The sequence below is a fragment of the Dermochelys coriacea genome, chromosome 3 (assembly GCF_009764565.3).
Source record: "Dermochelys coriacea isolate rDerCor1 chromosome 3, rDerCor1.pri.v4, whole genome shotgun sequence".
Lineage (NCBI taxonomy): Eukaryota > Metazoa > Chordata > Testudines > Dermochelyidae > Dermochelys > Dermochelys coriacea.
Window position 1 is genome coordinate 7,549,014 of NC_050070.1, and position 18,610 is coordinate 7,567,623.

The 18,610-nt window shown below is 43.4% G+C and overlaps 1 protein-coding gene across 18 annotated transcripts in view; it reads left to right on the top strand.

The window, feature by feature from the left end:
- The window catches only part of HMBOX1 (homeobox containing 1), a 154,264-nt gene that overhangs the window by 105,385 nt on the left and 30,269 nt on the right, over positions 1-18,610 (top strand). For all 18 annotated transcript variants that reach the window (XR_006279659.1, XR_006279660.1, XR_005292207.2 and 15 more), the window contains one exon: positions 9,544-9,697. Coding sequence is in view for 14 of the 18 variants with exons in the window: in XM_038397214.2 (XP_038253142.1) it covers positions 9,544-9,697 (154 nt within the window). In the remaining 4 variants the exon portion in view is untranslated. The remainder of the gene's footprint in view (positions 1-9,543; positions 9,698-18,610) is intronic.

Here is an 18,610-nt window from a genome sequence, read left to right on the forward strand (position 1 = left end):
ACTAGGTTCAGACACACAGTTCTGAGCTTTGTCCTTTCTCTCAAGCATCTGGAAACGCTGTTCAGAGAGTGAGTGCGCCCAGGGGAGGGAGGTGTTGACAGGTTGCTGTGATCAGTGAGGAACACCAATTTTACAATCCCTGTTGATGTTGCAATTGGCACTGTAAGGATCTGTAAGGTTATTGGAAACAAGTTTGAGCATCAGCTGCCTTCAGATTCCACCCTATGGAATAGTTCCCAGAAATTCTCCTTTGACAGAAGACATGGCCCAAAAACTGACAGGAAAAAAGGACTGGAGCTTTTGCAAAGAGCTGGAAAACGGAATACTGCCTCTCCTGAAGAATGAAACTGCTGCTTAGATTTGTTTTCCTATAATCTTATAGATCCTTCTGCTACAGTGTTGCCTGGGGATGTTTTTGAGAATGCGTTCTGGGCCATGGTAAGAGAGTCCTTGTTAAACTCAGCAGTGACACCTCCCTCCCCCATATCTTCCTATGTGTCTTTTCACTCCTCAGAACTGATTTCTGATGAGAGTTTACCAATTTAAATCAAAATGAACTGATGTTAAACTCTAAAGTTCTACTTCATTGTCTGACTGGCTGGGGACTTGTCCGTTGGGTTTTTTTCTTTTCTTTTTGTATTGGCATGGGAGAGAGTTTCTTGAACAGCCGCTTACTGGGGTTTTTTAATTTTGGTTTTTCATAAGGGACCTTACACAGCCTTTTCAAGTACTGTAAAGACAAAGTGACACTTACCTATGCCAAGGGATTGCATTGATGCCTTTAAATTCCCTATAGGACCAATAGAACACTCAATTTACTAAGAGAAACTTGGAAAAACCTTTTTGTTTTTCCATAGCTGTTCGAATTTTCTACTCGAGGTGTTTTTGTTTTTGGTTTTTGGTTTTTTTTTTTTAAGGACAATCCGCTGCTTTGAACTGTTGCCATGCAACCAATTGTATTGCAGTCCAGACTGGCCAGTCAGTGGATAATTAATATATATTTGTTGAGTGCTAATGGTGAATACGTCATACAGACAGAGATATGGTTCCTGCCCGAAGAAATTTACGTTGTGCTTGGTGCTGTATGACCATTGACTAAAACACAGCCCTTTTTCCAAAGAACTCACAAAATTAAATTATCAGCATGTGTCTTTTCTGTTTTCTAACTTTCTACAGAGAAAAGGAGTACTTGTGGCACCTTAGAGACTAACAAATTTATTTGAGCATAAGCTTTCGTGAGCTACAGCTCACTTCATCGGATGCATTTCCACTGAATGCATCCGATGAAGTGAGCTGTAGCTCACGAAAGCTTATGCTCAAATAAATTTGTTAGTCTCTAAGGTGCCACAAGTGCGCAAAAAGAAAAGAAGAATACAGACTAACACGGCTGCTACTCTGAAACCTTTCTACAGAGAGGCATGCTTCATTTTGTCTGTTTTTTCTTCTTGTTGTCTCCCCTACAATGCCAGCAGCTGGGAAGGCAACTGTATCCCTTTCCCTTCTGTGACTCGTTTACTCCGAGCTGTGGTGTCACATTGGGAATTGGGAGTTCTTTGGTGACAATGGGGCATGGGAGCTACTTTCTCTTTCTCAGTTTAATTCTTATTTAGGTAAATGTATAACTACAGACCTGTTCCTTTTTGGCATCTCTCAGGCTGAATTCAGCTGAGTAACATTGAAAAAGACACTCCCTTCCCGTAGAACAGGAACTGTTTTGACAGGCCCGGAAGGTAGATAAAATCAACCTGGGACCTCGAGAGGAAGGATGGTTTTATGATTAAGACACTGGATTCATGAGATGTGGGTTCAGGCCCTGGCTCTCGCGCACTTGCTGTGTGACCTTGGGCAAGTCACTTAAACTCTCTGTGCCTCCATTCCCATCTGTAAAGTGGGGATAATACTTCCTTTGTCTGACTTGTCTATTTAGACTGTAAGCTTTTCTGGGAAGGGACTGTCTCTTTCTATGTGTGTGTACGGCACCAACATGATGATAGTCTCTAGATGCTACTGTAAGGCAGAGACAGAAAAGAAATATAAATACTGCAAAAAATGAGACTTCTTTTTTTCTTCTTTTCTATTATATAGCAGTGCTACATAGGTGGGTTATGTTTTAAATCATTTGCATACAGTCCTGTATCTCCTAATCTAGCAATTTTGTGTTTTGAAGCCTTAGAACAACAAGATTTTGTAATGTTCTCTTCTGTTAATGCAGAAGCGGGCTCAGCTCCTCCAAAGCTTTTGTTGGCTCCCAGCTTTGTCTGGCCTTTGGTATACGTTCTTTGCTGTTTAGTTTTTCTCCATGGATAGTCTCTACATCTTTCTAGTGTCTTTGCTTGTTACTCTTGTTCAGACAGCCTCAGATAAACTAGTTTGTTATGAAAGAAAACTAGTTATGGGAAATGTTTTAACTCTGATGCAATAATAGGGCTGTATTGTTCCTACTAGATATAATAATCTTGCTCCCAACTTGATGATCAATGGTTTTCTGTAGGAGAGGACACTTGAATTAATGATAATGCTGCAAAACTGATAGGTCATTTTATGTGTTCGCACTTGTGTTTTTCTTTATGGAAGCAGTTGCAGATGGGGGTGAAGGCAGATTTTGTGTAAAGAAATACTCAGTGCAAAATATTAAGATCAGCTGATATTGGAATGTCTTTCATTTAATCTAATTAAGTGATACTTTTTTATTGAGATGGGGCATTTTTGGGGAAGGGACCATGTCATTTTTTGTGGAGGGCTGAGCACCTGTTTGGCACTTCATAAATATGTTTATAATGATTAATGATCTGGAGGATGGCATGGACTGCACCCTCTGCAAGTTTGCAGATGACACTAAACTTGGAGGAGTGGTAGATACACTGGAGCGTAGGGATAGGATACAGAGGGACCTAGACAAATTAGAGGATTGGGCCTAAAGAAATCTGATGAAGTTCAACAAGGACAAGTGCAGAGTCCTGCACTTAGGATGGAAGAATCCCATGCACTGCTACAGACTAGGGACCGAGTGGCTAGGCAGCAGTTCTGCAGAAAAGGACCTAGGGGTTACAGTGGACGAGAAGCTGGATATGAGTCAACAATGTGCCCTTGTTGCCAAGAAGGCTAACGGCATTTTGGGCTGTATAAGTAGGAGCACTGCCAGCAGATCGAGGGACGTGATCGTTCCACTCTATTCGGCATTGGTGAGGCCTCATCTGGAGTACTGTCTTCGGTTTTGGGCCCTACACTACAAGAAGGATGTGGAAAAATTAGAGTCCAGCAGAGGGCAACAAAAATGATTAGGGGGCTGGAGCACATGACTTAAGAGGAGAGGCTAAGGGAACTGGCGTTATTTAGTCTGCAGAAGAGAAGAATGAGGCGGGATTTGATAGCTGCTTTCAACTACCTGAAAGGGGGTTCCACAGAGGATGGATCTAGACTGTTCTCGGTGGTAGCAGATGACAGAACAAGGATTAATGGTCTCAAGTTGCAGTGGAGGAGGTCTAGGTTGGATATTAGGAAAAACTTTTTCACTAGGAGGGTGATGAAGCACTGGAATGGGTTATCTAGGGAGATGGTGAAATCTCCTTCTTTAGAGGTTTTTAAGGTCAGGCTTGACAAAGCCCTGTCTGGGATGATTTAGTTGGGAATTGGCCCTGCTTTGAGCAGGGGGTTGGACTAGATAACCTTCTGAGCTCCCTTCTAACCCTGATATTCTGTGTTTTGGAACCAAATTTAAGCATTACTGCATCAGTGAAGTCTTGCATTGTTCTAACAAATCTTCCCATACCCATGTTTTGAAATAAAAAAATTAATTAAGGTTGGCCTTACTAGTTTGGTTGGGAACAAGGGATAGTGTGAGATGTTCATTGCTTAGTAATCTTGGCACCTTCTCTCTGGGCTGTGACAGAGCGGGCAGGCTGTAGAAGTGATGTACTAAGACTACAATGTGGGGTCTGATTGCCCACATTTAAGCTGTTTTTTTTTTTTCCTGCCAATCAATTAATAGGAAGGCAGAAATAGTCATCTTGGACAAGGCTGTGTGTGCTGCCAGGTTGAAGAGAGAGGCAGCTGTCAGCAACATGTAGCATCTTCCATCATTTTAATGCCATGGGAGCCCTTGTCTGGCTCTAAAAGAAAAGCTTATGAAAAAGTAAGATGCTGGCTATCCCAGGAGCTTTGTATTAGAGTTGCGATGGTATGATTTGTTCTTTTATAGTGCATCAAGCATGCTAAGCATTTCACAGAGAACAGATCGCTGTGCTGAACAGCTTGTATCTAAACAATAGGCTTGTCTATAAAATTGCAAAAAGTCTTTCACTGTCTAGGTTGCAGTTTCAAATCCAGCCCAGCCCAGTAATGGCAAAAAGTTGTTATCGCATGATAAGAAGTCAGTGACCTGTGAAATGAGATGGGTTCAGGGCAGATCCCAATGAGCCTGTGTCCACACTGGAAAAACCATCATGCTTGGCACTTTTAAAAAAATGTTATTGTTTCTTTAGCATAGCAATGGGGTTGAACTGAGCATTCTCCAAACACTCAAAGACAGCTGCTGGATCACTGTGTCCAGACTTCAAGAGAGTTTTGAAATATGCAGGAGAGTTCAAAGGAGGGCCACAAAAGCGATCATAAAGCTGTTTTTCCAGCTCCTCGATGTGAGACTTAAGGAGCTTAACGTATTCAGTTTGTCAAAGGAAAGGTGGAGAGGTGATGTGATGTGATCATTGTGTCTAGGTTCTTACACATGGAAAAGGCATCCGATAGAAGGGGCTTTTCAACCTTGTTGACAAAGGCAAAGCAAGAGTCAGTGGCTGGAAGTTGAAGTTAGGAAATTCAGCCTTGAAATGAGATGCAGTTTCCTAGCAGTGATCCTAATTGAACATTGGAGCAGCTTTGCAGTGAAGATGGTGGACTCACTAGCACTTAATCTTTAAAACAAGATTGGATATCTTTCCAAGGATGCATCTGAACTGCAGCTGGGATGGGTCATTCCCAATCTGGGTAGACATACACGCACTAGCTCTGCTTAAGCTAGCACACTAAAAGTAGCAGTATGGCCATGGCAGCAGCTCCCGTTAGCTGCCTGAATATGTACCTGGGGTCTTGGATGAGGTTGTACTTGGGTGGCTAGCCCATGCTGCTGCAGCCACATTGCTACATTTAGCTTTAACGCTAGCGTGTGTACATCTACCTGAGCTGGGTATTACACCTCTGAGCTGCAGTGTATACGTAACCTAAAAGATATGCTTTAATCCGGTTTCTTGGGCAAATTCTACCACCTGTGAGGGTGGGGAAGCGCTGGGCTGGATGGTTGTGTTAGTCCCTTCTGGTCTTGGAGTGTGTGAATCTACAGATCCCCCTATTCATCCCCTTCCTTCATGGAGAGAACAGGAAACTCAGCATTGTCCCCAACATGCTCAGAACACTTGCGCCTCTCAATTAAGACAAAAAAGAAAAGGAGGACTTGTGGCACCTTAGAGACTAACAGATTTATTTGAGCATAAGCTTTCATGAACTACAGCTCACTGCATTGGATGTGATTAAGACAATAGCTATCATCAGATCTCACACTGCAAGACTTCAGCTGGTTGTCAGGAAGGAATCTTATTCCCAGGTGCACAATTGTCCAGATGTATTCTTGGTGTATGGGGGCGGGGATGGGTGTTCGCTTTCCTCTGAAGCATCCGAGGTTAGCCCTAGCTAGAGACAGGACAAGAGAGAAAGAGTGAATCAGCACTCTTGGGTAGTACAGAGAGCCCTCTTTCCTAGCTACCTGGCTGGCATGTCTTGCTCACATGTTCAGGGTCAAACTGATCACCAAGTTTGGGCTCAAAAAGGATATTTTCCCCAGGTCAGATTGTCAGGGACCTTAAGAGCATTTTGCATTTCTCTGCAACATGGGAATAGTCTCTTGAGGACTGAAATTCTTGAACCGAAGTCAATGGGCTCAGCCTAGGGGCAGCGGGGTGAAATTTACAGGAGGTCAGAACAGATGATCCACTTGTCCTTTCTGGTTTTAAACTCTATAAAAAGTGGACATGGTCCCTGCCCCCAGGTGTTCACAGTGTAAGGACAGACACACAAGAAGATGGAGATTAGGGGAAAGGGAACAAATAAACAGGTAACCTAGCTGGCAATTTCAGCACACAGGCCAATCGCTGAAAGGGCCATGGAGACTGAACTCCTCTCTGATATCTAGACGTGGTCCTTCCAGGGAACAATTTAGTCATGTCCATTTCATTGCATGGGCAAGGTCACATCTGGCCTTGGATGATGGTAGGAGATGCTAGTCCTAAATGCTCTATGAATAGGGCTTCCCCACATGTTATCCCACACAATTTATCTCTCTTCACGTACAGAGTGCCTCACCTTTTATGTATATGCTACAGCACAATTCTCAGAGCTTTTATTTAATTGCTTTCTAACTTTGTGGATCTACTCAGCCAAAAACATACCAGTATCCCTTCTTTTAAAAATCTGCTGTTTTTAGGGCCAGATCTTGTGATCTGCCATAGGCTTTTGTATACACCCATCACTGTACAGGTAAACTGGATCTGCATGCAGAGGTGCATTGGTATAATTGAAGAATCTGGCCCTTAGTATGGAACAAATGGCATGTTATGCCTTTGTTTTAAAGAAACTATAGAAGCAGAGCTGGGTGGGTAGAAAATCAGGGTGATGCTTTGGGGCAGCAAGTTAAAAGAACAAGTGACCAAAGGGCTCAGAGGAGAAGCTCTCTGATTCCTTCACCAAAGATCATGCCAGCAGTGTTTATGCTGAACAGCACTTCCCCTATCAGCAGCTGAGCTCCAAGCACCTGATGCTCCTATATGGTTTTCCTTGTGCTGGGTCTCATGTGTATGTGTTGAGGTGGTGGCCTATATTCATCCCCAGTTTTAAAAACATTTCTCCAGCTTCTGCCAACTTCAGGATGCTGCTGTTACTGATGTTGCCCCATGAAAAAGAGAAATGCGTGAATTGACCCACCAAGGCTATCACTACCCAAAAAAAAAAAAAGCATTTTATACTCAGTAAGTAAATGCATCAACGTCTGATTTACATGGAAGCAGATTTACGCTCTTAAAAAAAATTATTCCATTTTTTTCTCTTTTACCTAAGAAAAATTTTAGACACATTAATGTAATATCATTACTCTGCAGCTGTTACCTTGATGCCAAGCATCACTGAAATGCTCTCTTTCATTTTCATCTGGTTTCTGAGAGAGCACTGCTAACAAATTGCCTGCTTTTGAGCAGGTGGAGAGAGCCTCTGCTCTCACAGCTCCTGGTCAGGGGGAGGTTTGTTGGTAAGACACTGCAGGGGAAGCTAGCATTTCCCCACTCTTGCTGACCCATTAATTCTGTGTTTGAAGGGCGGTGTCCATCAGATACTTTTCTGAAACATAAGAATGTACAAATTCGTGAACCAGCATTGGTAAAAGTTGGCCAAAAACCTACTTTGAAATGATGGTGTGACCAGCTGATGATGATACATTTAACTAAGTAAATATTTTGCATGGCAAAAAACTACAGTGTAGAGCATAGGCGCCGTCTTCTACTGGTGCCAGTGGGTGCTTGACCTCCAATCTGCCCCCGGTCCCGCCCCCACTCCACCCCTGCTCGCCCCCTCCAACCCCCATTCCAGCCCCTTCCCCAAAGTCCCCGCCCCTATTCCGACTTCTTCCCTAAGTAGAGCACAGGATCTAGTCCAAGAGGTGAATATAGATAAACAGCTTGCTAATAGTGACCATAACATAATAAAATTTAATATCCCTGTTGTGGGGAAAACACCACAGCGGTCCAACACTGAAGCATTTAATTTCAGAAAGGGGGAACTACACAAAATGAAGTTAGTTAAACAGAAATTAAAAGGTACAGAGCCAAAAGTGAAATCCTTGCAAGCTTCATGGAAATTTTTAAAGACTAGAGGCCCAAATTAAATATGTACCCCAAAGTAAAAAACATTGTAAGAGAACCAAAAGAGTGCCACCATGGCTAAACAGCAAAGTAAAAGAAGCAGTGAGAGGCAAAAAAGCATCCTTTACAAAGTGGAAGTTAAATCCTATTGAGGAAAATAGAAAGGAGCATTAAACTCTGGCAAGTGAAGTGTAAAAATATAGTTAGGAAGGCACAAAAAGATTTTGAAGAACAGCTAGCCAAAGACTCAAAAAGTAATATAATTTTTTTTAAGATACCTCAGAAGCAGGAAGCCTGCTAAATAACCAGTGGGGCCACTGGATGATCGAGATGCTAAAGGAGCAGTCAAGGGGAATAAGGCTATTGCATAGGGTGACCGTATTTCTCTATGCTGAATATGGGGCACAAGGTAAAATTACTCGAATTCAAGTGAGTTCAATGTCGATCAATCAGAACTATGCAGTATAAGCATTCGAATTAACATAAAGTTGACTGAGCCCCTGTTAAAAAGAAATACTGAGTAGTTGGATTCCTTTTATTTACCTTCTTATCTTTAAGGTACACACAGGGAGGGGTGACAACCACACCCCTATTCCCACACACACACTCCCATACACCTCTCTCACATGAGGGGGTGACCGACCCTCCCTGCCTGGCGCTCTCAGCCCTCCATGTCTGGCTGGGCCCCCTGGATGGACCCCCATCTCCTGGTACCTGGTGCCATGTCTTCTTGAGGCAACCTGGGGATGGGGGGGCGGCGCAAGGTCACATGCCATCCCTCCCCAGATTTCTGCCAGGGTTCACTCCAGAATGTAGCCAGCAGCATTCATTTAGTTTCTCCTACCGTTGTGGAGAAACTAAATGAATTCTTTTCATCGGTTTTCATGACTAAGGATGTGAGGGAGATTCCCAAACCCAAGCCCTTCTTTTTAGGTGACAAATCTGAGGAATTGTCCCAGATTTCAGGTGTCATTAGAGGAGGTTTTAGAACAAGTTGATAAATTAACCAGTAATAAGTCACCATGGCGAGATGGTATTCACCCAAGAGTTCTGAAGGAATTCAAATGTGAAATTGAAGAACTACTAACTACGGTATGTAACTTATCATTTAAATCAGCTTCTGTCCCACATGACTGGAGGATAACTAATGTGATGCCAATTTTTGAAAAAGGCTCCAGAGGCGATCTCAGCAATTACAGGCTGGTAAGCCTAACTTCAGCATACTGTCAGAAGTCAGGATACTGGGCTAGATGGACCTTTGTTCTGACTCCGTCTGGCCGTTCTTATGTTCATGACCGAAAAGCACAAATAAAGCCGGAATGAGTCCCAGCTGAGCATAGCTCAGACATTCTATATGAAGCTGGCCATCTTGATGAGGGCAAATTGCCTCTTCCAAAGTGGGTATAACGAAGACTGCATGCTTGATTCTCCTCTGACTTAGACCAGTTTAACTCCATTGATTTCAACAAGGTAACTCCTGATTCATGCCTATGTGAGGACACAATCTGGCCTTATGTGTCTTTAATGTGTTTGTTTTATCTTTGGCTTGAATGGCTTCACCAGTCAGTTGTTTCTTTATTAGCAGGGCTGAGAAGAGAAGCAAGATTTTCAGTCCATTAGGAAACACAGTATTTATTCTTGTTTTTAGGGGCTACGTTAAGTATGAGACCTGCTCCAATCCCAGTAGAAGAGCCAGAATGGAGACAGACGCCTCCCCCAGTCACAGCTACCTCTGGGACCTTCAGACTACGGCGAGGCAGTCGGTTCACATGGAGAAAGGAGTGCCTGGCAGTTATGGAAAGGTATGTATCTCCTTGAGGTTGCCAAGGCCTTGATGTGCATTAAATGTAAGTAGATTGAGATACTATTTGTCCCTGCTCTGATGAGTAACAACTGCTTTATTGTGAGTGTGCTGCAGCAATGTGCAAGCCAATTAGCTACCTGGACCTGTTTTTTTCATTCAGAGGACTAGGAGGAAGTATTGCATCCCATTTCATGTAAAGCATTTACGTGCCATAGTCCTCTTGATCATGCTGAACGTTCTTCGTAGCCCTTGGGAAGCCTTGCCCTTGGTTCAGTTTGCAGATCCTTCCAGGTCTTTGTTGTTCATCTCTTCTTTAGCTTTCCAGGGAGCTTTCGTTCAAGCTAATTCAGACTCTGTCTAGATGGGAGTCTGAATGATCTTTGCTTTGTATTGTGCAGCTCTTTCCGTTTTGCAGATCCTACCTCAAACAGATAAAACTAATATCCTATTTTATGCTAGCATTTGTACAGCACTATGTCCATATACAGTGCTGTGTAAGAGAGCTTTGCCTGATAAGTAACAAGTTCCCTGCTCAGAAGACTGTTACAGCCCTGGATGTTGGCAGGGAACAATACAGGGCAAGGTAGATCCATTCAAATACATAAGCAGAGTAGCAAGTGGTCATTAGAACTCCCAGCCTTGCAGAAATTAAGCACTCTCCTAGCAAGGTCTGCCTGCTGCCTGCATGCTTTGCCTTTGCCCTCTGCTCACTTCAGAACCTCTCTAGGGTCTAAATTGGTAGCTGGGAAAGGCCCAGAGTTTATAGAGTGACCACGTAGGGGTAACTGCTTATTCCTTGTAAAGACTAAATTGCTGGGAGGCAATTCTCCCCCCCGCCCCCCTTCACTTGTCTTCCAACTTTGGAGTGTGGGGCACACCGGGCATTAAGCTTGTCCCTGGTAATGGACTTGGCTGTGAGCACCCTGTGCTGACAGCCAGAGAGGAATCTGGAAGCTCCGTACAGCAATAGACCCAAACCCTTGTGAGAAGAGGATCTGCAGTTAGGGCACAGAGGATCCTGCAAATGTTGCTGGGTTTAGACAAATACCTCTTTATCCAAGCCCGTCTACTGTGCGGCATTTGGGCTGTTGTGTTTAGTATTTTCCTGCTAGACGTGTTCTAGAACGTACGGAAGATTAAGGTATTGTAAAGAATAAAATATTAAACATCCCAGAATTTTAACCCGTAAACACGAGAGATTACATAGACCATGAAAGTCGAAATGGAAGCTGTAGGTGTTTTTCATGCCATCTTCCAGCTCATCACTGGGGTGTAAAATAGGATACACATGTTATGGAGATGTAGCAATAAGGAGCAGTTCAGCTCCTTTTCATAAAGGCAGCTGAAGCACCTAGTGCAACGGCAACAATCAAGTTATTCATGCATGTCATGCTCATCGCTATAGTATCGATGGCATTTGCACACCCAGCAGAGCACTTGATGAGGGCCATAATCATGCCTCCAACCTATATGGCGTTCAAAAATTCACATAGGGTTTTGTTCTCTCCAATGCACATTGATGCCTGCCTCCTAACTCTGACATGGCAAGGGCCTGATCCTGCAAAGTGGTTCTGCACCTCCGGGGGGGATCAACACTTTCAGCTCCTAAAGAAATCTGTGGGAGATGGAGGCTCTCAGCCACTTGCAGGTTCTGAAATATGTGCTCTCTATTTGTGGGGGCACTTTCACTGTATAAAACACTTCTCCTTTCCTTCACTCAGACACTGAGCTCTGTCCCCTAACAGGAGTCAGCCTGCTTTTACTGATGCTGAGACCACAATGTTAACTACGTTGGGGGCCCAGAGCTGCCACCCTTCCTCAAGCAAAAGTGGTTTATTCACAGGGATGGTCTTGGTGAAGTAATGAGACAATCCACAGAAGTGAGGCTTTGCAGTCTTGGGGTCAGTAAATAGCAATTGTCTCCAAGTCTTCTCTTGAGACTCCACCAGTGTCTGTCTGTGGTTTGTTAAATCTGTTCCTCATAAATGCTTCTCTTAAATGATAAACCTGTGCCTGCCCTGAAGACTCTGTGTAATGGAAGGCCCCATCCTTTACTGGAAACTGATAGTGCAGAGCCTTGCATCAGTGTAAAAAGAAAAGGAGTACCGGTGGCACCTTAGAGACTAACAAATCTATTAGAGCATAAGCTTTCGTGAGCTACAGCTCACTTCATCGGATGCATTTGGTGGAAAAAACAGAGGAGAGATTTATATATACACACACACAGAGAACATGAAACAATGGGTTTATCATACACACTGTAAGGAGAGTGATCACTTAAGATAAGCCATCACCAGCAGCAGGGGGGGGAAAGGAGGAAAACCTTTCATGGTGACAAGCAAGGTAGGGTTTTTTTTCCACCAAATGCATCCGATGAAGTGAGCTGTAGCTCACGAAAGCTTATGCTCTAATAAATTTGTTAGTCTCTAAGGTGCCACAAGTACTCCTTTTCTTTAAACAAGGTAGGCTAATTCCAGCAGTTAACAAGAATATCAGAGGAACAGTGGGGGGTGGGGTGGGAGGGAGAAATACCATGGGGAAATAGTTTTACTTTGTGTAATGACTCATCCATTCCCAGTCTCTATTCAAGCCTAAGTTAATTGTATCCAGTTTGCAAATTAATTCCAATTCAGCAGTCTCTCGTTGGAGTCTGTTTTTGAAGCTTTTTTGTTGAAGGATAGCCACTCTGAGGTCTGTGATCGAGTGACCAGAGAGATTGAAGTGTTCTCCAACTGGTTTTTGAATGTTATAATTCTTGACGTCTCATTTATGTCCATTCATTCTTTTACGTAGAGACTGTCCAGTTTGGCCAATGTACATGGCAGAGGGGCATTGCTGGAACATGATGGCATATATCACATTGGTAGATGCGCAGGTGAACGAGCCTCTGATAGTGTGGCTGATGTGATTAGGCCCTATGATGGTATCCCCTGAATAGATATGTGGACAGAGTTGGCAACGGGCTTTGTTGCAAAAATAGGTTCCTGGGTTAGTGGTTCAGTTGTGTGGTGTGTGGTTGCTGGTGAGTATTTGCTTCAGATTGGGGGGCTGTCTGTAAGCAAGGACTGGTCTGTCTCCCAAGATCTGTGAGAGTGATGGCTCGTCCTTCAGGATAGGTTGTAGATCCTTGATGATGCGTTGGAGAGGTTTTAGTTGGGGGCTGAAGGTGATGGCTAGTGGCGTTCTGTTGTTTTCTTTGTTGGGCCTGTCCTGTAGTAGGTGACTTCTGGGTACTCTTCCGGCTCTGTCAATCTGTTTCTTCACTTCAGCAGGTGGGTATTGTAGTTGTAGGAATGCATGATAGAGATCTTGTAGGTGTTTGTCTCTGTCTGAGGGGTTGGAGCAAATGCGGTTATATCGTAGCGCTTGGCTGAAGACAATGGATCGAGTAGTATGATCTGGATGAAAGCTAGAGGCATGTAGGTAGGAATAGCGGTCAGTAGGTTTCCGATATAGGGTGGTGGTTATGTGACCATCGCTTATTAGCACCGTAGTGTCCAGGAAGTGGATCTCTTGTGTGGACTGGACAGTCTCTACGTAAAAGAATGAATGGACATAAATCAGACGTCAAGAATTATAACATTCAAAAACCAGTTGGAGAACACTTCAATCTCTCTGGTCACTCGATCACAGACCTAAGAGTGGCTATACTTCAACAAAAAAGCTTCAAAAACAGACTCCAACGAGAGACTGCTGAATTGGAATTAATTTGCAAACTGGATACAATTAACTTAGGCTTGAATAGAGACTGGGAATGGATGAGTCATTACACAAAGTAAAACTATTTCCCCATGGTATTTCTCCCTCCCACCCCACCCCCCACTGTTCCTCTGATATTCTTGTTAACTGCTGGAATTAGCCTACCTTGCTTGTCACCATGAAAGGTTTTCCTCCTTTCCCCCCCCTGCTGCTGGTGATGGCTTATCTTAAGTGATCACTCTCCTTACAGTGTGTATGATAAACCCATTGTTTCATGTTCTCTGTGTGTGTGTATATAAATCTCTCCTCTGTTTTTTCCACCAAATGCATCCGATGAAGTGAGCTGTAGCTCACGAAAGCTTATGCTCTAATAAATTTGTTAGTCTCTAAGGTGCCACCGGTACTCCTTTTCTTTTTGCGAATACAGACTAACACGGCTGCTACTCTGAAACCTTGCATCAGTGTAGAGTCCCATAGCCTTCAGCAGAGTTCGCACTAACTAGGCAAGTAGTTAGTATAGTGTGAGACACGTAGGAGAGTCACTCCAACGGTGTTTACCTCTTCCTTTCTCTTCCCCTTTCCTTACTTTGTCTCTTAAATATAATGGGTCAGAGGTTTAGCATTGAAAAAAAAAATTGTGAAGTACTTTTACAACCAAATGTCCCCTCTGCAAGGTGATATTTGGGAAATGACAGTGAAGTTGCAGTCCTGCACCACTTTGAGACTGGACCTTTAATTCACTGTGTCTACTGTACGGTCTCTCTGATTTAGAATTGAAGCTCTTCGGGGCAAGGAAACATGTCTCCCTGCCCTCCCCCCCAATTACAATGATTATTATTTTCAGAGTAGCAGCCGTGTTAGTCTGTATTCGCAAAAAGAAAAGGAGTATTTGTGGCACCTTAGAGACTAACAAATTTATTAGAGCATAAGCTTTCATGAGCTACAGCTCACTTCATCGGATGCATTTGGTGGAAAAAGCAGAGGAGAGATTTATATACACACACACAGAGAACATGAAACAATGGGTTTATCATACACACTGTAAGGAGATTTCAGAGTAGCAGCCGTGTTAGTCTGTATTCGCAAAAAGAAAAGGAGTACTTGTGGCACCTTAGAGACTAACAAATTTATTAGAGCATAAGCTTTCGTGAGCTACAGCTCACTTCATCGGATGCATTTGCATCCGATGAAGTGAGCTGTAGCTCACGAAAGCTTATGCTCTAATAAATTTGTTAGTCTCTAAGGTGCCACAAGTACTCCTTTTCTTTTTACTGTAAGGAGAGTGATCACTTAAGATAAGCCATCACCAGCAGCAGGGGGGGGAAAGGAGGAAATAAGCTTTCGTGAGCTACAGCTCACTTCATCGGATGCATTTGGTGGAAAAAGCAGAGGAGAGATTTATATAGAGATTTCAGAGTAGCAGCCGTGTTAGTCTGTATTCGCAAAAAGAAAAGGAGTACTTGTGGCACCTTAGAGACTAACAAATTTATTAGAGCATAAGCTTTCGTGAGCTACAGCTCACTTCATCGGATGCATTTGCATCCGATGAAGTGAGCTGTAGCTCACGAAAGCTTATGCTCTAATAAATTTGTTAGTCTCTAAGGTGCCACAAGTACTCCTTTTCTTTTTACTGTAAGGAGAGTGATCACTTAAGATAAGCCATCACCAGCAGCAGGGGGGGGGAAGGAGGAAAACCTTTCATGGTGACAAGCAAGGTAGGCTAATTCCAGCAGTTAACAAGAATATCAGAGGAACAGTGGGGGGGGGGGGGGAAGGGAGAAATACCATGGGGAAATAGTTTTACTTTGTGTAATGACTCATCCATTCCCAGTCTCTATTCAAGCCTAAGTTAATTGTATCCAGTTTGCAAATTAATTCCAATTCAGCAGTCTCTCGTTGGAGTCTGTTTTTGAAGCTTTTTTGTCGAAGTATAGCCACTCTTTGGTCTGTGATCGAGTGACCAGAGAGATTGAAGTGTTCTCCAATTGGTTTTTGAATGTTATAATTCTTGACGTCTGATTTGTGTCCATTCATTCTTTTACGTAGAGACTGTCCAGTTTGGCCAATGCACATGGCAGAGGGGCATTGCCGGCACATGATGGCATACACCACATTGGCAGATGCGCAGGTGAACGAGCCTCCGATACTGTGGCTGACGCGACCAGGCCCCACGATGGTATCCCCCGAATAGATATGTGGACAGAGTTGGCAACGGGCTTTGTTGCAAGGATAGGTTCCTGGGTTAGTGGTTCTGTTGTGTGGTGTGTGGTTGCTGGTGAGTATTTGCTTCAGATTGGGGGGCTGTCTGTAAGCAAGGACTGGTCTGTCTCCCAAGATCTGAGAGAGCGATGGCTCGTCTTTCAGGATAGGTTGTAGATCCTTGATGATGCGTTGGAGAGGTTTTAGTTGGGGGCTGAAGGTGATGGCTAGTGGCGTTCTGTTGTTTTCTTTATTGGGCCTGTCCTGTAGTAGGTGACTTCTGGGTACTCTTCTGGCTCTGTCAATCTGTTTCTTCACTTCAGCAGGTGGGTATTGTAGTTGTAGGAATGCATGATAGAGATCTTGTAGGTGTTTGTCTCTGTCTGAGGGGTTGGAGCAAATGCGGTTATATCGTAGCGCTTGGCTGTAGACAATGGATCGAGTGGTATGATCTGGATGAAAGCTAGAGGCATGTAGGTAGGAATAGCGGTCAGTAGGTTTCCGATATAGGGTGGTGTTTATGTGACCATCGCTTATTAGCACCGTAGTGTCCAGGAAGTGGATCTCTTGTGTGGACTGGTCCAGGCTGAGGTTGATGGTGGGATGGAAATTGTTGAAATCATGGTGGAATTCCTCAAGAGCTTCTTTTCCATGAGTCCAGATGATGAAGATGTCATCAATGTAGCGCAAGTAGAGTAGGGGCATTAGGGGACGAGAGCTGAGGAAGCGTTGTTCTAAGTCAGCCATAAAAATGTTGGCATACTGTGGGGCCATGCGGGTACCCATCGCAGTGCCGCTGATGTGAAGGTATACATTGTCACCAAATGTGAAATACCATGTGCATTGGCCAAACTGGACAGTCTCTACGTAAAAGAATGAATGGACACAAATCAGACGTCAAGAATTATAACATTCAAAAACCAGTTGGAGAACACTTCAATCTCTCTGGTCACTCGATCACAGACCTAAGAGTGGCTATACTTCGACAAAAAAGCTTCAAAAACAGACTCCAACGAGAGACTGCTGAATTGGAATTAATTTGCAAACTGGATACAATTAACTTAGGCTTGAATAGAGACTGGGAATGGATGAGTCATTACACAAAGTAAAACTATTTCCCCATGGTATTTCTCCCTCCCCCCCCCCCCCCCCCCCCTGTTCCTCTGATATTCTTGTTAACTGCTGGAATTAGCCTACCTTGCTTGTCACCATGAAAGGTTTTCATCCTTCCCCCCCCCCTGCTGCTGGTGATGGCTTATCTTAAGTGATCACTCTCCTTACAGTGTGTATGATAAACCCATTGTTTCATGTTCTCTGTGTGTGTGTATATAAATCTCTCCTCTGCTTTTTCCACCAAATGCATCCGATGAAGTGAGCTGTAGCTCACGAAAGCTTATGCTCTAATAAATTTGTTAGTCTCTAAGGTGCCACAAATACTCCTTTTCTTTTTAATGATTATTATGTTGTTTTGTATTACTGTAGCACCTAGGAGCCCTAGCTGTGCACCAAGCTGCCATTGTGCTAGGCACTGAACAAACACAGAACAAAAAGACAATGCTAAACACTACCCTCTTCTCCTTCAGATCCCTCCTCTGACACCTACAAGAAATCAGTCTATAATGTTTGGCTGTACCTCAGTAAGGGAGGGACAATTTTGTGCATTAGAAAAAATGTCAAAATTGGTTTGTTTAAACTATCAGAAACGAACATCTTGTGCAGTAGGATACCTATGTAATCAGGTGATCTTATTTTCGTTGCTTTTTTCCCTTCCTTCCACGTCGTCTTTCCTTTGTTTGCCACACTCATGTCTTGCATCTTGTCTCAGATTGTAAGCTCTTGAGGGCAGGGATTGTCTTTTGCTGTGTAGTTGTGCAATGGTGCCCTGATCCTGACTCTAGGCACTGCTGCAATGCAGCAAGGGTTTTTGTAAACAAATATTTATCGCTGACATGTGCAAATACATTGCCTAAAGCAAGGGAAACACCTGGAAATGGTTTTTTCCACCAAATGCATCCGATGAAGTGAGCTGTAGCTCATGAAAGCTTATGCTCAAATAAATTTGTTAGTCTCTAAGGTGCCACAAGTACTCCTTTTCTTTTTGCGAATACAGACTAACACGACTGTTACTCTGAAACCTGCATAAGGAATGTGATGGTTTCAATTGGCAGCGTTCCTGGTTTTGTTTTGTGTAAATCAGCTGTAACTCTTGTGGAATTACACTTGGTGTCAAACTGGTTTATGTGAGATCAGAATCAGGCCTTGTGAGTGTACTTTCATGCCGTGGATACGTGTAGTTATATACAGTGCATGTGTATCAAAGAGTCTAATGAGTTTATTCTGGATTTCCAGAATGCTGCTTGTGGTTTCTATAATTCAATTCTCCTGTCTTTGCTGCTTTTTGGAATTTCTCCCAGGACGGTTTTATTAGTTGTTAGGCTTGGGTTTCGGACAATAGATTTAGAAGGTCTTTCTTTCTGGGTTTTTTTAATTTCTTTCTGAATATTTATGCTCTGAAGGTTAAGAAGAGCAATAGTTCCGGAAAGTGAAGTTCTATATTTAACGGCAAACAAGGTGTGGTTCAGACAACTGCAATGCGAGCTACCTCATGCTGCCTTGCCAGTGATATCAACCTTGACCTGCAGGGAACGTTCTCTTCTCTAGCCGGCTGCTCATGAAATATGCTGAGTTGTATGTGTGGTGGTGGTGTGGTATGGTTCACCCTCCTTTGGGAACAAAGCTAAGATTTGTAAATTAGTAATTGTTTCAGTTGGAACCTGAAGTTAGGCTTGAAAGTCTGTTTCTTTTGCAGGTTTGTGTTTTTCTCTATTACATCTAGTCCCAAAGATTCTTTCCACAGCATCAAAATCACCCTTGTTTCTTTCAGCTTCTCTCATTAGAACTGTCAGTCTGAAAGTTCCCTGGGGGGGGGGGGGGGAGAGAGAGAGAGAGAGAGAGAGAGAGATTTTTTTTTTAATGAAACCATTTCTGCTTTTTTTTTTTTTTAAAACACGTC